Here is a 22,017-nt window from a genome sequence, read left to right as displayed (position 1 = left end):
TTCATAGTTGTGCAGTTTGATTGTGTGATATTATCTGTGTTCTAGTTTTCTTATATTTAAAATTAATCATACAGGAAGAATGATTTTTAAAAAGAAACCCAAAACACAAAATGAAGCAGAAACTGAAGATAAGGAATTTAAGATCAATAGGAAAGTGTCTAAGAAAAAAAAAATGCATACACCCCACCCCACCCCGCCACCCCCAGCTAGTCCTTATCACCTGCAGGTTGGGTTCATAAAATGTCTTAAATCAGATAAAAGACTTTATGGCTTGGTGCAAAATGTAAATCCTGCCACTGCCTTAATTGGAATAGTCTGACTTGTTGAAAATTAGTTTCAAATAAATTTGAAGCATACAAAAACACATTTGTTCCAAACCCAATATATCAGATATTGCAAGAAGTAGTAAAAATTAAAAATGTTAGATATGCTTTTCATGATTAAAGGAATGGTTCAGACTCAGAAGAAAGGTTTATGAAGAAGGGGGATTCTCTTAAAAATAAAGATCCAAATCTGTCTAGAATCTTGTAATTCTATCAACACTTAAACATGCTTTGATAATGACAACTTTACTATTTTGCATGATAATATACTATATGTTTTGTATTTCTGTCACATCAAGATGTGACAAGAAGGAAGGTTTTATAATAAGAATCTTCACAATGACCAAACACAATGGGTGGCATCATTTACATACCTGATCAAAGACTGCATGACTACTGGCTGTCTTTGTGCATTCATATCGTTAGCGGTAGTTAACTGAAATTAAGATGTCATAGACTTCAACATAAAATGTCATCCAAAATGAAAAGAAGTGTCCTATTTCACAATTTGACTTCCAATTAATTAGCAAGACATTGTTTATGCATAGTCTTTAAATATTGCCTATCACTTTAGTATGAATGACAGTTCAGAGAAAAAATCCTGCTTATTTAGATATTTTACCCCCAAAACTACAATACTTTTAGTTTCTTTTGGAGATATAAAATTCTTTCCTTCCTTCCTCTTTTCCTTCCTTCCTTCCTTCCTTCCTTCCTTCCTTCCTTCCTTCCTTCCTTCCTTCCTTCCTTCCTTCCTTCCTTCCTTCTTTCCTTCCTTTCTTATCAGTGAAGTAGTTTAACAAAATATTGCTACTACCCTTGTTCATATACAAGTGCTAGAAGAAAAACTAATTGAAAAATTTAAAAGTTGCTAACTAACCTCAATTGTTTTCTCTTAGTTGTCCTTGTAAACCATTTTGGCAATGGCTGTAATTATACTAACATTCCTTGACTTCAAAATTCTGATAAAGTGCAAAGAATGGCCAACTATTCTCTGTAAGTAGAGAGCTGTGCAAGGTTCTGCTTACAGGTCACTCTGTGGGATACAGATGTTAGCCTTAAGTGTGAACTGATGGATAGTTTAACACCACATAAGGAAGCTTTCTTGAATCATTTAACCAGGACACACTTTGACTCTGATATACAGTATATTTTCATGTCATCTTGTGCTTATTGATCTGAATTGGACCAGCTATGTTAGAGAACATACCATTTCTGCTTTATCTGATTCTGCTTTCAAGTGCACACAGATGTCACAGCTGGATATTCATAGTAGACTGTGAATATTCAGAACATTCCTGAAAGTAGGGGAAAATAATATAAAAAGAGAGTATTCTGTTCATAAAATAAGGAAAGAGCAAATGGTTTTAGAGGAATATTATCAGGGAACTATTTTATTATCTATGCAGTCCTAACTTAATTGTAATTATTCTTTCTTTCCCAACTATTTTTTTCAAGAATATTTCTTCACTCTGCTTGTTCCTTTTGTTCTCTTTCTTTGCTCTTTTATTCTATTATCTGTCAGGGTTGGCACAATTAGAACATCTAAGTCAACATTACAGCTGACTTGAATTCATTTGACACACTAACCAGCATTTAAAAATTGCATAGACTCCTCATTTCTTTTATTGGACTTCATTATAACTCATTTATGCATTCTTCAATTGATATTCTAATTATTCATATCTGCAGTTTTCTCTGATGTTTTCCCCTCTTATTTTATTATATTATTTAAACCATCCAATAAACAATTTTTGTTCTATAAAAGAATAAGGCTTTAACAGATGGGTTGCTAGAGGTTGAATTCTCTGAAAATTCAAAGTAGGATCAAATGTTTAACTTCTACTGAACTTGGAGGGTGGGAATAAAAACAGAAGACAAAAGAGGGGGAGGGGAAAACCTAAAGCTACTCATAATGTCTTTCCAAAGAAACAGAATAATATTGTGGCTTACAAAAAAACCAGTTGTGGTTATATTAGCCTTTGTTATTTTATAACAGCTTCAGAAAGGAACATTATAATTATCAAAGCAATCTGCACTGAAAAGTATAGAATTAACAAAATGATTACCACATTTTGGGAAAAATAAACAGTGGACCTCATTTACACAAAAATAAATTTAAAAACATTTATAACTTGTCTGCCCCCTCCCTCCAAATATTTATAAACATATCCATTTTTATATCAGAGCAGATTCTAATCACCCCAGATAATGCCAAAGTGAAGTGCTAGCAGCTCTAGTTTATCCTAATCCAAGCTGTATATTCTGTTTATTTTATCCACTAGAGTCCAGAGTGCAGCATCTTATGTTTTGGTTTTATATGGAAAAGTGTCTAGTGAATGTAACTATCTTTGAAGTAGCTGGTCAGGGAAAACATCTGAAGCTTTCATCTGAAACAATCAAATGTGCATTATATTTACACTCTAATATTCAGAGATGAGGGTCACTGCACAAATATATGGAACATTTTCTCCCTTGGAAATTATGACTCTAAACTGCCAGGATGACCCAAAAGTAATTATGGATTTGCCTGGTTGCAAAGTGTTACAATAACTGTGGTTGCTCAAGACTATTGTAATATGCTTCTGGGTGGGCTGAGTTAAAATTACCGATTATATGACTTAGTACAGTTATGTGAATGCAGGCTAAAATAAAATGTGGTTGATACCAAGAACTACAGCCATCCACCTATCTGATTCATCCTATCTATTATTGACATATTGGTGAATAACTAACTAGGTGATGGGACTAATTTTCAAAGCTGCTTCTGTATCAAGGACCTAGGGAGCTGGAATATCATGTAAAACCATTGGAAAGAAAAACCTCAATAATACATTTGCTCTACATTATTTACATTTGTTCTACAATAATTAAACTAGCAGCTCATTTCCATGATACAGAACAAATAATAGTCTACAAAATCCTATGTAGCGTGAAATTTCAAAATAAAATAATCCACATAGTTATATTTGACAGTGTTGCACAAATAATAATATCATTAAAACATTCAGTTTTAAAAGGAATGACATTTCTAAAGGAAAAATTCCTTTCCCAAAATATATAGAAAATTCTATATATGCATTTAGAAGTGGATCCATCAATCTGGATGGTTCCATAGCATTTTTCTTATTACCCATTTCTCATTTTGTTTCTTTAAAAACAAAACAATGAAAATATAGTAGGAGATGTGTTATATGCATTCATCAAAAAATATAATAGTTCTACACAATTTTCTATAACATACATTGTTTGAAGCAGGATCCTCAACATGCATATTTTACAAGCAATTTTATTTAATATACATTTGTAAAGTAATGCATATACATGTACACAAGCAAGTTCTCCATTTTGCATATTTTATAGAGGTTTCCCTGATGATCAGGGAATTGCATCTGAATATATTGAGAACTGTGAAAATGACGGGACAATTGCCTTCTGATTCATCTGTTAGTATTGCAAAATAGTTTGCAATAAAATATGAACCTAACCATTATTTTTCATCACTGCTACTATCTCCATACATATACTCACACCATAAAATCCTATTAAATGAGAAAATATATGTACACAATATATGTATAACACCACCCTGGAAAAATTAAACTACAAGCAAATAAACTAGAAAGGCAGAGTGAACATATTTTTGTGATATTGAATTTGCGTTAACTGGCCAATTGTACTAACAATTGTGAGATCAATCACTTAGACAGTTTCTTGCTCTATATTTGTTGTATTGTATATTAGTTCACAATGTTCTCTGCCCCTCCATCCATGGAAAGTACAAAGAGTTCATGTGCTGGGCCAGATGTTATCATTTTCTTGAAGTGATCCCTATAGAATATCACATATACTTCAGTACATTATCAAAGCTGTTTTCTTTTTTCATGGATGCCTACCTCATGCAAATGTAAAAATCAAAAGAACATTTGTAGCATTCTTAAGATCTCTCTTATCATCTGCTTGATGATTGTTCATATCTATTTGTTTTTCCACATTTTTCTGTAGTTCTGTTTCTCTTTCCTGTCTTAATCTATGCAATGTTGCAGTTTCTCATTATTGTTCCTTGATTTGAAATATTGTATTTGGAAAGGATCATCTACAAATTTCTTATACTGTATCAACACTAACTATTACTGATACATAATTATTATGCAAGACATTATTATGAATACTATTACTACTAAATAATTACTAATTAATTACTAAATTACTAAATAATTACTATTACTAATACTATTACTAATGCTAACAATAATGACTGACTATATGATGAATCAAAATAATAAGGATGACTTTACTGCGTTGTTGTTGCAAAAAATCCAGTTGTTATGTTGTCTGAGTATTTTAGCAGAATATCTCAGCAATTTGTAAATGCATGTATTGCAGAGGTGACAGACTTGGCATCCCATTGCAGTATAATTTCTTGAAGATCCTCTGTGTTGGAGTGTTCCCTTAATGTTCAGAAATACTGCACTATCTTATTTTAAAAACAGTGTATTTCTATTCTTTATTTTAGGAAGCATTAAAGAACTGAAGGGTAGCAAGATTAGGAACTGAATTCTAGTATGTTTGTGTAACTTGCATTGTGTAGTCAAAGGCTTTAAGTAAGTCTTTCTGGGCTTGGATTAAAGTTTCAGCTACTAACCATCATTTGTGTGTGAACAGCAAGCTTCTCCTTTGCAAAAGTTAATTCTTGTATTTATTTATTTATTTTAAATATTACTATTGGTTTATTTTAAAAAAATACATGCATTTTAATTAAAATTCCCTATAAAAACATTAATATAATCAGTAAAACTACACCTTATTTACATGCCTGGTTCTTTCTGAAGTCACTTCTGTCACTATTTATGCATGAATAACATCCACCCAAAATATGTGTCATCTATTGACATGTTATTTCCTAGTGAAAGAACAGACATGTGTTTGCATGTGAAATGACAAGATTTTATGTATGAACATATTGCTTGAATTTTGTCTAATATAGAATTAGATATAAGAGCATGCACATATTTTATGTGCATACTAAAGCTCAATAAACTAGCCCAAATCAACATGAAATTGTTGCATCAATTTTACATCAACTGGAAACAAGAGAACCTTAACACATCAATCAAGCCAACATATTGATATATTTTAATTTGCACAAACTCATATTAGCAATATGTCGATGTAAAGTAAAGCAATACAAAGGCATTTTGCACTGTTTTCCTGCTTATGGAATAAATCAAGGAATACATAATGCATTTCGCTCATCCACACTCATGAACAGTAAGTTTCATAGCAGTAATTTATCAGGAAGACAGCCATGAGCAATCTTCTTCTATCTGGCTCTGTGCTTAACTATTTCTTTCATATAAACACTTTACTCCCACCTCACCCCATTAGCAGCAGGGACATGACTAGTTCATGCTGCTGTACTGGGAAGATTTGGAAAAAAATTAAAATTAAGCCATTCAATTGCTACTGGCAGAACAGGCAATTGCAGTGCTTAAAACAGTCAGAATACTAAAAACAGCACCGTTCAAAATGGTCAATTATATATCCCTCCACCTCAAACAAAACTCTTGAAGTATACATTTTCTTTCATCTTAAGAACAATCTAAACTGTCTTTTAAAATATGAACATTTGAAGGTCAAAATATTTTGTATATCTCTAGAAAAGTGTGTCAAACATTAACTGCTCTTTTAATATATCTTAAAAAAATAAATTTTCAGGGAGACTTATTTGCAAGAATTGGGTAGGCTTATCAAAACCAATGTCAGTCTGAATGATTTCAGTGTATCAGAATGTGAATCCCTTTATTTAAATCTAGCTCAACAAATGAAGAAAAAAACATTATCAAGATAAAATTGGCTACTTATATATCAGAATTTATAAAAACAAAAAACCCTGCATTATATTGGTAAACAAAAATGTAGCTGTGTGTTGTAAATTGTAATGTCATCAGTAAACCTATTTTAGGAAAATTCTACCAGTACTGTATCTACATTAGGCAAATTCTGTTAAGACAGTCAAACACTTGTAATAAAAAGTAAAAAAGTCACACCCAGAAATCTGAAAAAAATGCTAATTACCAAAACAATCCTATTGATACTCATATAGGTAAGGCTTTACAGAAATTCTCAGTCTGTTAAAGTAAAAAATAAATTCCCCTTATTTTTTCCTTGAATATATATTTTTTCCAATGACTCAAGTGTTTTGCCATTTTAATATTTTCCTAATGAAAATATGTGCGAGTATGGGTGCATGCACCTAAACTATACCTACATACAGTATATCTATACCTATACATTAAATTACCCTGGTTTATTGGTTTCTGATGATTGGATCAGGTTGCATCTAAATCCTCTCTTTAGTTATATATATATCATAGGAACATACATTTCCATGAAAATATGTGAAAGAAAATTATATAAGCAAAAAAGATTTATATTAGAATTTACACTGGTGGATTACATAATGTTATGCAAACTCAATTAATACAGGTTAATAGATTTTAGCAGGATGGGTAGGTATATATGTCTGGGTTTATGTGCTAACTTGCTTTCTCATTTACTGAGGCTTATGCTATTCCAATCATATAAGCTAGCACTCTTATATACAAAAATGAAAAGCACCATATAGCAAAAGGAAGCAAAGATAGCACAAATACTAAAAGGCACCTTGGATGCAATTCCAAAACATCTGGAGCTCCACTTGAATACCATTGTGGCACTGATAAAATTCATCAGTTATCTGCTAAAGTCAGCTTTTCCTGGAACAGCTTACATTTTCAACAATACTTCTATTATTAAATAACATCTTCTGTCCCAGGTCCTTTGGAAGGACTTAATAGGTAGATAAAAATGAAAAATTAAGCCTAAGCACCTGGCTGACCATGTAATTAACTATAATTGCACAATGATTTTCACTATGAAACTCTTATTTCATAGTGAAAGTGTATATGCACGTATATAAATAATTCATTTAAACCAATAAAAATTATGTATTTTCCAACACTTATCAAGTAATTAATTGTACAACATATATACTTATACATATATGGTCTTCTTCAAAACATTTACCAAAGATTGGCAAGGTTTTCTCTGTGTGTTTTTCTACAAGTTTATCCACAAGTGTGTCATTTGACTCACAGAACAAAATATATGTCATTTTGATGGACACTATTGCAGCTCATAAGGAGCAAGCTCCCCAGAGGTCACCAGTAGAAAAACTGAAAGCATCACTCAAGAGAAATAGGATCTTTCTGAAAGATTTCAAAGCACAAAACCTTTATTGCTGTCACATTGTTTTTGTGTTCTCTTCTAGGGAGCATATCTTTACCAACACTGTGTACCCATCAATCTGGATATTATAGACATTGTTTGTCATCAGTCTATAGCTTTCAAGTTCCAGGAAGTTTAATTTTCAAGATAGATCTTTTGTTTTGTACAGGAGAGGTTTTAACTCCTCTGAAATATTTGTATTCATCCACTCTGTTCGGGGATATGAGAGAATGTGCTTTTTATCTGTGAAGAAGTGATTTTATTTTTCAACATAATTATCTACCTTCAAAATACCAGGATGAAAACAAGTGATTAAACATGATTTAGATACTCATTTAGTTTTTATGAATTCACAGGTGTGAATCTAAATGCAAAATGGAAATAATATTTTCCAATTTTGGGGCATGTTATACAAGAGAATAATTATCATTCTGGTTGTTTTCTCATTGGTTTACTTATCTGTCACAATTCTATTTTATTGGTAGAGATAAAACAAAGGTTATAGTAGTACAACTGATTTCCATTGCAATATTTCTTGACTTTTATAAATATGCACTGTGCATTGTGATATTGCTGGATAAATTCCACAGAGCAGGAATCAACAGTATTAAGTAACTACTCACTTATATTGAGAATCAAATTAGTTATTCATTACAATACACATATGATTTTTTTTCAAAAATGTTCTTAGTTAGGAGAAACTATACTGAAAGACAAACACATGAGAAATGGAAAACTACTGAAGCTGCAGTAGTCAATTCTGAATCAAAACCTTAATTCAGAATAAAATTAGGGGAAAATAAAATTGCACACAGAGAGACAGAGCCCATTGATGTAGGTAAATCAGGAAACAATATTACAAGGATGTCAAACATTCTGCCTTATTGTATAACATATAATATATAACCTTTATTTCATAATAACATTTTCTTGAAAGTTTGCTGTGTTCTTTTACATCAAACAGAATCAAGATGAGTTAATTTCCCAGGACTGAGTTGTTAATTTTCTCTAAACCATTAACCTAACAACTCTTGAATTGTTTTGCATTGGCTTTCTCTGCAGTTCTCTACAATATGTATAAACATACTATAAAGTTTGTTCGTTGTACATTCCTTCTACTGAATCAAAACATTAGTAAGTTTATGCTTTGGCTGAGTTCATCTGAGCATTTTTATAAATGTAGTCCCTATGATGTTTCCTACTGTTGGCAGGGTGAAGAATTCACAGATATTGGATTTGACTGTTTGAATCAGTCATGTCCAGTTGTTTTTCATGACTTGTTTTTCCTGTGTGCCAACAATTGTTTGTAACATCTCTTCTGCTGGAGGAGGTCTTGTGCAGCTGTTGGTATAACCTTGGATACACAAGTCTGGTAAATAATAGAAAATAAATTCAGTCAAATCCATAGCTCTACTCACTATACAACCAAAATTCTGAACACGCTACATTGATGACACCTTCATTATCATCGAATGCTCCCAAATTGAAGAAACACACCATCTACTCAATAACATATTCCCTGGGATCAAATTCACATGTGAAGAGAAAACAAACAAGAGACTCCCATTCCTCATCATTTACATACGGAGACTAGACAATGGACAACTGAAAACCCATGTCTACCACAAACCTATGCACACAGACTAGATACTCAGCTTTGCAAGCAACCACCCCACTGCACACAAAAGAAGCTGGTCCCAGACCCTCTTGAAAAGGGCCAGGACATACTGCTGCACCACAACACTAAAAAAATGTAAGAGAAATGGCTGCTTGATGTCTTTCTCTATAAATTCTGGCTCATAGCACCAAACCACACCATACCACACAGCCAACCATCATGCAAAAACTAACCTTACCATACACAAAAGGGGTGTCAGAAATGACAGCCAGAATGCTGCAACCCCTAGGAATATCAATAACCCACCACCCACAGCCACATTTTGCCAGGAATTTTCCAGAATCAAAGACAAATACAAAAAGATGAAAGAAACAATGTAATCTACAAAATCAACTGTAATCATTGTAACCAATTCTGTGTGGGATGAATATCACATTAATTAAATACCAGGATCCATGAACACTGGCTAGCAATCAAATCAGAGATGGTATTCAATGGGTTGCACTGGTTTGGGAGAACTGATAGCAGCGATTTGGCATGGGTCGCTGAACTGGTAGTGACTTTTAACTGGCCATACCCCTGACCTGGTCCCCTGGTTGCCACTTGCTCGCTCGCTTGCCCTGCCCGCCTGCCACTCCCCCCGCCCACTCACTTCTCCTTTCCTATATGGCACGCTGGGTCCACATGGTGCCTGTGCCCCAACTGAGCAGACCTACCTGCTCAGGTAAGTCATGCGAGTCATGCTAATCCCTCATCACTGTCCCCTGCCTTGCCGGCCTCCCCTTACCATTCCTAGGCCTTGTTGGGCCTCCTCCACCATCTTCAGACTCGGCTGGCTGGCTTCCCCACTGGCACAGCTCCATCCCAGGTGGCAGTGCTGGCTGGGGTCTAGCTAGCTGCTCCTACCACCATCTCCTGTGTAGGTTGGCTGGCTAAGCTGCCATGCGGTGCTCTCCCTACCATGTGGCAGTCATGGTGCAGCGAGCGTCAGTGAAGGTGCTCCAACTGGAAGGATGGGGACTCCCAGGGCTGCCTCCTGTAGCAGCACCGCTGTAGCAGTGCTGCCACCACCACCACCACCACCCACTTTCTTTGTCACCCAGGAGAAGCGAGCTGCATTGGTGGAGGTGCTCCGAAAAGGAGAGCAGGGACTCCTGAGCTGCCTCACGTAGCAGCATTGCTGTCCCCACCCCCAGTGCCATAGCTGCTCACTTTCTGCCTTCTCCTAGGGGATGTGTCACTTCCAGCCCGGCCTGGTCAGCAGGTGGGCATGCAGCCCTTGGGGGGTATCTCCACTGTGCTGAGACCGAGGTAGGTAGTGGAGGTGTGCATGTGCAGCAGCCCTGGTACATCTGCCCACCCTGCCCTCCTGGAATACCACCACCATAGCCATTTGTTTTCTGATTATTCCCAGGGGATGAAGTAAACAAAGTGAGCAGCCATGGTGGTAGCATGATCCAACCGCCCCCACCGCTCACTTTCTACCTTCTTGAGCTGTCCCAGTCAGGCCAGTGTGTGTGTGTGAGAGAGAGAGGGTATGGTGTGTGTAAGAGAGAGAGAGAGAGAGAGAAAAAGAGGTGTGTGTGTGTGTCTATGTGTCTGTGTGTGTGTGTGTGTGTGTGTGATTTACATGCATTCGATGTCTGTAGTCCAGAGCATTTTGCTTTATGAAGGATTGCATTTGGGAAACATTAAATCAATACTGATTTTCCAGGAGGGATTTGTGAGTAATATGTTAATATTTGCTGGTTCCTGCTTATATTTTCTGTTTAGACTCTTGTACATGTCCTTGGAAAGACTATTCATGCCAGTAGTACTGTAGTTTCTCCCCCTTAAGATATCTTGAGAGAGACAGAGAGATGGAGATGTGGCTTCTTGGGAGTGCATTTTGAAGAAATATCAAGAGAAATGCTAAAAGGGCAAACAGTTTGGGATTAAATTCCAAATGAAATTGGGTCTTCAGGGTAAGGAGATGTGAAGAACTTTCAATTGCAGGTTTCTAAAAAATATTATTAGGATATTAATATCATTTTTAAATAAGATTTTTAGAAACCTGCAGTTGAAATACTGAAATGGTATCGAGTGTCCGCCCAAGGTCCTTTCTAAGTGTTATTCTGTTATTCTGACACCTTTTTCAGGACCTCTACTCAGATTTTGGCATTTTTAGTTTTCCTACCTGAGCAGGGAGTTGAACTAGAAGACCTCCAAAGTCCCTTTCAACTCTGTTATTCCTCAGCTAAATAGCTAAGAGTCTGAGGATGTCAAAATCTGAGTAGAGGTCCTGGGAAAGGTGTCAGAATAACAGAATAACGCTTAGAAGGGACCTTGGGGGGAACCCTATACCATTTCAGAGAAATGACTGTCCAGTCTTTTCTTAAAAACTTCTGGTGATTGAGCACCCAGAACTTCTGGAGACAAGCAGTTCCACTGATTAATTATTCTCACCATCAGGAAGTTTCTCCTTGGTTTTAGGTTGCTTCTCTCTTTGTTCAGTTTCCATCCATTGCTTCTTGTTTGCCTTCTGGTACTTTGGCAAATGCATTGCCTCCCCTTCTTTCTTGCAGCCCCTTAAAAGCCTATTGCCTATCGCACTCTTGGGCAAAGCATGTGAGCCATTTCCTCCTTTCAGTGGTCCATGAAAGTATATCTGTAATATATAGATCATAAAGTCAAAAAAGGTGACCAACATTTTTACAGAGCTATAGATAGATTGAGGCTGGGGCCAGGAAGTGGCCAGGAAAGGCACCCCTTGACATGAGTGACATTGAGTTTGCCACACCCACCAATCACATGACCAGCAACCATGCCCACACAGTCACATGACCACCAAGCCATGCCCACCAAGTAAGCCATGCCCACAGAACTGATAGTAAAAAAATTTTGAAACCCACCACTGAGTCAAATGTCACAATCCAAAATCCTTAAGCTCTTCCCACACTGACACCAAACGGTACCAGTTTGACCAACACAAAAATCATCAACCATGCTACCACATGCCATGCTTGTGCTGGCACTCTACAAAGTTCCATCAGAAGACGCATTGACCTATAACCAGCCTACGAACCTCTCAAAACCCAAATTAATCACACAGCTAACTAGAGACAACACCAACCCCACAGCCAAACCACCCAACTTCCTCCCATAGGTTCACCTCCTAATAGTCTTGACCTGATGTAACTTTCCTACCAAAAGACTCATCACAAGCCGCCACTGATGAGTCACACCTGACCCATCACAAGACCCTCCCACCTCCCACACCTGAACCCCTTATAAACAGAAGAACACTGACATCCCCTAAACTCCACTGAAGATGTTACCTAGCCTTGTAACAAAACATTTGGAAACCAACCCATAAACTTGAAGAACTAACCTTCACTGTCATCCTATACCCGAGCTACAGATATTTGCCACTATTGGAAAGAAGATCCTTGTCAAACCATGACTTGGAATGGCATCATTGTGGCTTCAATGGTTGCTGTTGCTACAAACAAAGAGATAAATTATCCCTAACTAAAAGAACATTCACCTTTTGAACTTTGGACCAGTCAGTCTGGGACTGAGTGTGGAAACATTTTAAAGCAGATAATATGGACATATATAACCACCCTGAAAAAACCTACAATAGATTTATCAAAAACAATTGTCATATCTTAGTTCATTTTGTTATTTCATTTTGTTTTATCTGTTAACCAGTACTATCAATCTGTAGAATTGGAGAGAATATATGTGATTGAACTGAGTAATATTAAAAGCTGATACAGAACTGGTCTGAACAGTAGCTTAAAATGTGCTAATTAATGTTTATTAATTAATCCTATACTGTTCAACATTTTTAATGTTGGAAGAGAAAATAAAATGATGGCTTTTCGGGACAGATTTAGACAAGATAAAGCCTTATGCTATGGAATGCAGTTGAGGCTCTATTTTGCTAGCAGATATTAAGGCTAAAAATATCATTAAGATGCATAACAAGCCTGTGATGGTGGGGAAGACACCCCCTTCCAACGGAAGATGGTATCTTAAACCAATTAATGAGGCTCATGTGGGATATAAACGAAGACTTAATTTATGACTGCTTTCATATATTAAATTGTAGTAAAGCTGTAACAAATTGAAGAAAAAAAAGAACCTAAAATTTTGAAATACGGTTACAACCTATGAGGTCCTAAACTGTAGCTTGTTTAAGAATATGCTTCAATCTGGTTTTGGAAATAATGTGATGTGAAAGAAAGAAAGAAAGAAAGAAAGAAAGAAAGAAAGAAAGAAAGAAAGAAAGAAAGAAAGAAAGAAAGAAAGAAAGAAAGAAAGAAAGAAAGAAAGAAAGAAAGAAAGAGGGAGAGAGATGAAGGGAGGGGGAGAGAGAGAAAGAGGAAGGAAGGAAGGGAAATAGGGAAGGAAGGAAGATTCAATATTAACCTATATTATTTCTGCATTAGCAGAAATATAGACATTCCTTCATTCTGTTCCACTCTACATTGATCTAAATCCACCTTGAGTACTTTACCCACTTAAAATAGATTCAGACAAACAGGAATCGACTTCAGGAAGATCTATAAGGATGATCCAGAGATCAGAAATGAAATTCTGGGTGGAGAAATTGAAAGAGCTGAGAATGCTTAGAGTAGAGGATATTGAAAAGATATCATAACCTAACTATCTAAAACAGTGCTACATAAAAGAGGACCAAGACTAATATATAGAATAATGGATTTAACTTTCAGGTTTGCAAACTCTTGCTGAATACTACAAAAGTACGTCAGCAATAGTTTGACAGTAAAACTAATTACATAGAGGAAAAAAAAAGGTAGATCATTTTTTCCCTGGATATGTTCAAGTAAAGTCTGGCTAATTATTAGTCAGTTATGTTTTAATCTGGATTTATGAATTTAAGAAGTAGCTGGAATCTGTAGTTTAATCATTTCAAATTCTGTGATATATAATTATCCAGATACTGTATGGGTGAATATAAGATGACTGAATATTTTTTCAAATTGTTTTTGAGAAAAATGAATTAGCATCAATCAATTATTAAATTGTATTTGGCATGCTTTCCAGTATGATATATTTTTTGAATGAGAGACAATGATATCTATGCACAAATTTTAGCTACAAAATTTTTAATATTTTATTGACATAAACATGGATGTGAAAGTATAAAGAGAATTAATTGCACCAGCTATTCTTAGTTTGGGGAATTTTCCAGTATTCCGAAGTTTGGTATAAAATGTTACATTGACCAAAAAACAAACATAGTTACAGTGGAAAATAGGAACTTTGCAAAATAACATTGGTTTGGAAGATTCATGCTGAGTTAAAATAGATTTCAATTTCCAATCTATTATTTCTACAGCACATGTTTATTTTGGGCCTGACATCTTTGCTCTGCAGGCCCATCAGTTTCCAGAATTTACACATTCTCAGCAAAATGGTAACTGATCTTTCTACAGATTACTCTAAATTAATTTGACTTTGTACAGCATTATCTTACAATTGCACTGACCCCAAAATGAACTCCTTCATGTTAATTCACATACCCATAGTGAGACTTGATGTTTCAAACACCAGAAAAGATTATGCTAAACTCATGCTAATTACAATTTCCTAATATATTTTGAAAACCATGCTGCTACCAAGTAACAAAGGTCTTTTCCAAATAAAGGATACCCTTCTAATTTAGTGATGCATCATTATTACTGCCTTTTATTTCAGCTGGTTCTGGAAATATAGAAATGAGGTCTTTGGAAAAGAAGTGATCCATAATACTAACCATAGTGTACATACAAAAAGTAATAATAAAAGCAGGGAACATGTTATTGTGTGGGTGGGAGAGAGGTTAAAACAAAAGAAGAGAACTATCAAACCAGCAGCCTACTTATCATCAATGCACAATATTCCAATTACATTATTTCTTTATTTTCATGCTCTTTTAGTGCTAAATGGACATATTAGACTACAGTTCCTACCATATTTTAAGCCATGCTGAATACAATTTAGCTAAATAAATTTTAGCTAAAGAATGTTTTGATTCTTCTATTAAAAACAAAACAAAATCATTCCAGGCACCATTTTGTATGATAGTTTTGAGCTCCACTCTCAATAAAGAAATCCAAATTGAAACTGGTTTTAAATCAATTCAGACAACCTCACTACAACCACACATCGAACTTGAAAAGCTCCGTTGCTAAGCAATGCAACTTTTTAATGCAACGTCATATGATCACAACTTGTAATTTACTGCTGGCTTCTCTATTGAGTCTGCTTATTGGAAGCTGGCTAAGAAGTTCACAAATGATGATTACATGACCATGGGACACTGTGGTGGCCATAAACACTTGTTGGTTTCAAACCATCCAAATCTCAATCCCATGACTAAACACGGTTAGAAGAGCCTTTGCACAGCTTTGTGTTGTGTCCCACTTGCACCATTTCCAGGATTGTGAGTCCCTGGACTCAGTCTCTATGTCCCTTGTTATTTCATGTCTAGACTGCAACATGCTTTGCATGGAGCTATCCTTGAAGAACATTTAGAAGCTATAGGATCCCAAGAGAGGCCCATGTAGCAGCTCTGTTGTGCAAACTGAACTGGTTGACAATTTGCTTCTATGTCCAATTCAAGATGCTAGTTATTAATTTTAAAGCCCTCACAGCAATGAGATGGGCAGTTATATAAATTGATGTGATGAATGTATAAACAAAAAAATGTGATAACAGCTTTAATATTAATAATTATTTGATAATAAATGATTTAGTAATAACTAGGATTATCATAGAATGAAGATATGATTAAAAATTCAAAAAGCTCTGAAGGTTTCAGAAAGCCTATATTTCAACTGGAAATATGAAATACATATTGGTGACAATAGCAGTGCGACTATAACAGTAAAATGTCACTATATATTTCATTTACACCACTACAAATGTCACATACTTCTATTTTAATATGAATGCAAACCTTGCCCTACCCACCACATGATATATTATTCTGGACAACTCATAGAAAAATATATTTCTTCATGTCAGTTATCTGTGCCAATAACAAGCTTTGAGAGTTAAACTAAGCATAATTCTGTATGTATCCCCTATGCAATTTTCAGATAACTTTGACCAATTGACTTCTTCAATACTAAATATTGCTCTTCTGAAAGACAAATTAAAATAAGCTGAAAGATCAACCCTTTTCTTGTTCAAAGTAAAGCTTTCTTTCGTTCCTTCAGTCAGAACTCTTACTGGAACAAAACCCAAAAAGATTGCTCCAAAGGTTAGTGTTGTAGAGCGATGGTAAGGACGAGGCATGAGACCAGAGCGTACAAGTAACTGGCTTTATTGCAATGAATAAAGGGTTGTCGCGTCTGCTAGCTAACTCGCAGACCAGCGGGCGACAACGGGCTGGCTCTGCTCGACAGCCGGCTTATATAGCCAGCTGTCAAACGGAGCCAACCAATGGGAGCTGCTGGTGCTCCCGCTCAAACAGCGGACCTGGTTGGGAACTCCAACCAGTTCCACAGACATAACAGTTAGAGAGGCAGGTTTAACTAGCTTTATCTCTTGTACATCCTATTATTGGATACACATTGGAATCTGCTATAATTAAGCTACAAGGAAACACAATCTGGACCCTGAGCTACACTGTATTTCTTATTTTGAAGGTCAACCAAATAATGCACATAAAAACATACTTATTTGATCTGACAAGAATAGTCCAGGTTGCAGTTTTTATTTATTTCCCCAATAGCTTGCAGGAGTGTTACTCAAAAAAAAAAAAAAGAATTGGGGCCACAATAAAAACTAAATATGATTGATAATGTTACTCATATTTATATTTAAATGAAAATACATATATGCTAATAATCCAGTGATGAGTTTGATAATTCCCCACTTATGTTATGTTAAACATGTTAAACCATGAATTTATGGTTATTGGCAGTGGTAGGATTCAGCCAGTTCTCATCACTTGGAGACAACCAGTTGTTAATTTTCTGAACAGTTTGGTGAACTGGTTATTGGAAGAAATCATTAGGGCAGAGCCTGGTTGTTAAATTATTTGAACCCCACCACTGGTTACTGGGCCTTGAAGGAAAAAAGTGTCTTCCAAGAAATCAGCTTTTACCTGTAAGTCCCAGGAATCATCAAAGCATCTAATAACAGAAGACAGAATGTCTGTCCTCTGGCTTCTGGGCTGACAGTAATGTATAGTCCACATGCCTTTCAAAACCTTGCAGTAATCTGGGAAGCAATTGATGAAGGGAATAGAATACAGGCAAGGATTTTACTTTTACAACTCTACCAGTCACAGTTGCAGTGAAAGCACTGGGGGAAGGTAGCACTATGTAAACTGTGTTATAAAGTGATGATTTTTTTTTTTAGAATACACTGAAATGCAATAAATATTTTTACACAATTATACATTGCCTAATTACTTTTAGCACTGATGGGAACAATCTAAGTTAGCAATATATGAATCCAGGGATGGGATCTGACCATATAACTACCAGATCTGTCACTCTACGTTGCATGCGCATGCGCGCTTTGTGTGCATGAGTCGCACAAGTGCAATTTACAACCTGCTGAGCTGCCCAGACAGCTGAGCAGCACTGCATGCAAGTACACAGTGGCTGGAAAAGTCCTTTTTTCCTGCTTTTTTAAACTGCAGCTGTGTCACGCAAAGCAGCTGCTGTTGAAAAAGTAGGAAATAAAAGTCAGGTAAGAGCCCAGGCGGGTAGATGGCCAAAACAGCAGCAGACATAGAACCAGTTCTATGTATTCTCTCTGTCTGCTGCTCTTCAGAACTACCGGTTCTACAGAGGTGGACAGAACCGGTAGAATCCCATCCCTGTATGAATCCCATTGAATCCCTGGTGATACAGTGGTTAGAATGCAGTATTGCAGGCAGACTCTGTCCACAGCCTGGAGTTCAGTCCTGACAAGGATCAAGATTAACTCAGACTTCCATCCTTCCAAGGTCAGTAGAGTGAAGACCCAGCTTACTGGGGACAAATGATATTTGTAAACTGCTCAGAGACTGCTGTAAAGCATTCTGAAGCAGTACGTAAATTCAATTTACGGAATGCAAATTAAAGAACCCTTTCCCACCAGTGATCACAGCATGATTGATTTTTGTCTCAACATAATGCCCACATAAAAATCATCACAATGATGTAATCCCCAATTATAACTTCAAAAAAGGCAACTATGATCTTATAAACAACGATCTCTCATCCCTTGATTGGCAATCTCTGTTCACTGGATGTTGAAGACCATTACAACATATTTTTACTTGAAATCAAAAGAGTCATCAAACTATATGTACCAATACACCTCCAAAAAACAGAAAAAAAACAGATTACCCATAACAATAAGGAAGCTTCAATTCAAAAGAGATCACTTTGGTGGAAAAACAAATCTGGTCACATTGCCAACTTCAAAAGCTGATACAAAAAATTATGCCACCAGATAAAGACTGAATGCACCAATTATCACATTAAACAAGAGGAAAACCTTTTATGCACCAATTCCACCCATGCTTTTTACAATTTTGTAAACAACAAACTAAAAGACTCAAGGTCCATCCCACCCCTGAAAGGACCTAATGGTGAAGACTGCAATGATGACACTATTATAGCCAACCTCTTTATCACATTCTTTGGCTCAGTATTTGTAAACAGCAATGGATCATGCCCAGTATTTCCTAGCCAAACCACAGACAACTACAATGATCTAATACATATCGATTTTACAGAAGACAATGTTGAAAAAGCATGACACAATCTAAAACTATATCTATTGGACTGGACGGAATATGTGCCTACTTCTTAAAAAAGCTATCCACTGCCATAGCCAAACCTCTAAGTATAACCTTTGAAAAATCTTTCAGGACCAGCTCCTTGCCAAAACTATGGTCACAAGCCACAGTCATCCCCATCTTCAAAAGAGGCTGGAGACCCCAGCCTAGTTGAAAATTACCGACCAATTTCTTTATGCTGTGTCACCTGTAAAGTCATGGCATCAATTATTAACCAATCCATTGTCCTCCACTTAGAGGCAAAAACCTACAACCTACTCTCTAATAAACAATTTGGTTTCAGAAAAAAATCTATCTGCAATCTGCAACTCTTACACTGCAAAAACATATGGACTACACAGCTTGATCAGGACAAAGCAATAGATGCAATCTACATAGACTTCTGTAAAGCCTTTGATTCAGTGGTACACGACAAACTACTCCTAAAACTAAAATCTTATGGTATCTCTGGACACCTGCATAACTGGATAGAAGCATTCCTGTCAAACAGACAACAAATGGTCAAAATTGGGACTGTCCTATCAAATTCTGTACCTGACAACAGTGGTGTCCCCCAAGGCAGTGTTCTAGGACCAACTCTTCTCATACTCTACATAAATGACATCTGTGATCATATTAAGAGCAACTGTGTTCTCTTCGCTGACAATGTAAAGCTATTCAACACCACTGACAATAATGCTACCCTTCAAAAAGACCTTGACTTCGTATCAAAATGGTCAAACAAATGGTAACTTCAAATCTCAACAAATGTCAAAAAATAAAATACAAGCTGAATAGTCAAGACCTTGTTGAAGATCCAAACTCTGTCAAGGACCTTGGAGTACTCATCTCAAATGATCTAAGTGCTAGAGCCCACTGTAACTACATAGCCAAAAAGGCATTAAGAGTTGTTAACCTAATCTTATGTAGCTTTTTCTCTGGTAATATCACACTATTACTAGAGCATACAAAACATTTGCTAGACTGATACTCAATACAGCTCATCAGTCTGGAACCTGCATTACATATCTGATATTAACACAGTTGAAAAAGTCCAGAAATATTTCACAAGAAGAGTTCTCCACTCCTCTACTCGTTGCAGAATACCTTATGCCACCAGACCTGAAATTCTAGACCTAGAAAATCTAGAACTACGCCACCTTCGGTCTGATCTAAGTATAGTATATAAAATTATACATTGAAATGTCTTACCTGTCAATGAATACTTCAGCTTCAACCATAACAATACAAGAGCACACAATAGATACAAACTCAAGGTAAACGGCACCAAACTTGATTGCAGGAAATACAACTTCAGCAACAGAGTGGTCAATGTCTGGAATACTCTACCTGACACTGTGGTTTCTCTCCCAAATCCCAAAAACTTTAACCATAGACTTTCTACTATTGACCTCACCCCTTTCCTAAGCGGTCTGTAGGGGGCGTGCATAAATGCATCAACGTGCCTACCATCCCTGTGCTATTGTTTCTTTTATTTTCCTTATATGTATCCATATATTCATAACTATGTTTTTACTTATACCTATTATCTTGTAAGCAATTGACAAACCAACAGTCAACAGCCAACAGTCAACAGAAGTAGCCTGAAGTACTACATTCTAACCATTGCACCTCTGATTCAATTCAATTGTCCTAAAACATAATAATGAAAGCATAAACACTAATCATCAAGCTATTTTAAGTCCTATTAATTTCAATAGTAATAGCAATAGCACTTTTATTTTATTTATTTTTTTATTTTATTTGGTTTGTCAATTGCTTACAAGATAATAGGTATAAGTAAAAACATAGTTATGAATATATGGATACATATAAGGAAAATAAAAGAAACAATAGCACAGGGATGGTAGGCATGTTGATGCATTTATACACGCCCCCTACAGAACTCTTAGGAAAGGGGTGAGGTCAATAGTAGAAAGTCTATGGTTAAAGTTTTTGGGATTTGGGAGAGAAACCACAGTGTCAGGTAGAGCATTAATTCCATTAGTTCTGGCAGGCCCATTTCAGCCTTCATGGCAGCAGGGAATATTAGGAAGACCTATAGGTTAGGGAACACAGTGGCTCAGTGCCTAAGATGCTGAGCTTGTCAATCAGAAAGGTCGGCAATTTGGCCGTTCGAATCCCTAGTACTATGTAACAAAGTGAGCTCCCGTTACTTGTCACAGCTTCTGCCAACCTAGCAGTTCGAAAGCATGTAAAAATGCAAGTAGAAAATAGGGACCACTTTGGTGGGAAGGTAACAGCGTTCCATGTGCCTTTGACATTTAGTCATGCCGGCCACATGACTATGGAGAGGTCTTCGGACAGTGCTAGCTCTTTGGCTTTGTAACAGAGATGAGCACTGCCCCCTAGAGCCAGAAATGACTAGCATGTATGTGTGAGGGGAACCTTTACCTTTATCTTGTAAGTTACCACTCAAACAGTTACTTCTCTTGAAATATTTTCAAGGTAGGAGAATTATTAGAGAAAGACTTTTAGATATTGGATATCTGAAAATGGTTAACCACAATTCAGCTCATAAGAGCTTGCATACTATATCCAAAGTGGGAATTAAACATATATCTAAATTTTTTTGTTTGTTCTGTCCAACGAAGAGCCTTTTTAGGACTAGACTTGATGTCTTAATATCTACCGCTCTTACTGGGAGATTTAGTAAACCATTTAAAAGGACCTGACCTTGCAGGTTGGTATTCCTGATACAGTCCAACATATTACGCCACATTGCCCCTAATATCACAGCAATCATCAACCTCATTTGTCTTCCTTTCTCAAACAAGAAACTGTATATTATATGTAAAGTTGCCAAATTTTTCTTGGCAGCAGTCAAGTCTCCTGCCTGGGACCGGACATCGTATACACACTGTTCGATTGGCTGTTGGTTGCATATTGTTTTGACTATTTATTACTATAACACATTGTGTTTGTCCTTTCTTTCTTTATTTTTTTACTGATTTTATGATATTCTTGTAGCCTGTCAAAAGATTCAACAATGTATTATTAGTCTACTGAAT

At 36.1% G+C, this 22,017-nt stretch overlaps 1 protein-coding gene across 1 annotated transcript; it reads right to left on the bottom strand.

Moving 5' to 3' along the window:
• Window positions 1-7,572: 7,572 nt before the first annotated feature.
• LOC148125856 (uncharacterized) lies at window positions 7,573-12,702 on the bottom strand. The gene is made up of 3 exons (XM_087933894.1): window positions 12,578-12,702; window positions 11,653-11,854; window positions 7,573-8,958 (listed from the first exon to the last, which is right to left on the bottom strand). The coding sequence occupies exons 1-3, from the start codon at window positions 12,587-12,589 to the stop codon at window positions 8,843-8,845; spliced, it is 330 nt and encodes a 109-aa protein (XP_087790020.1). The 5' UTR covers window positions 12,590-12,702; the 3' UTR covers window positions 7,573-8,842.
• Window positions 12,703-22,017: the final 9,315 nt, after the last annotated feature.

This window comes from Pseudonaja textilis, chromosome 4 (assembly GCF_049901715.1).
Source record: "Pseudonaja textilis isolate UNSWEBS1 chromosome 4, rPseTex1.2, whole genome shotgun sequence".
NCBI lineage: Eukaryota > Metazoa > Chordata > Lepidosauria > Squamata > Elapidae > Pseudonaja > Pseudonaja textilis.
This window is presented reverse-complemented; position numbering and strand designations above follow the sequence as displayed.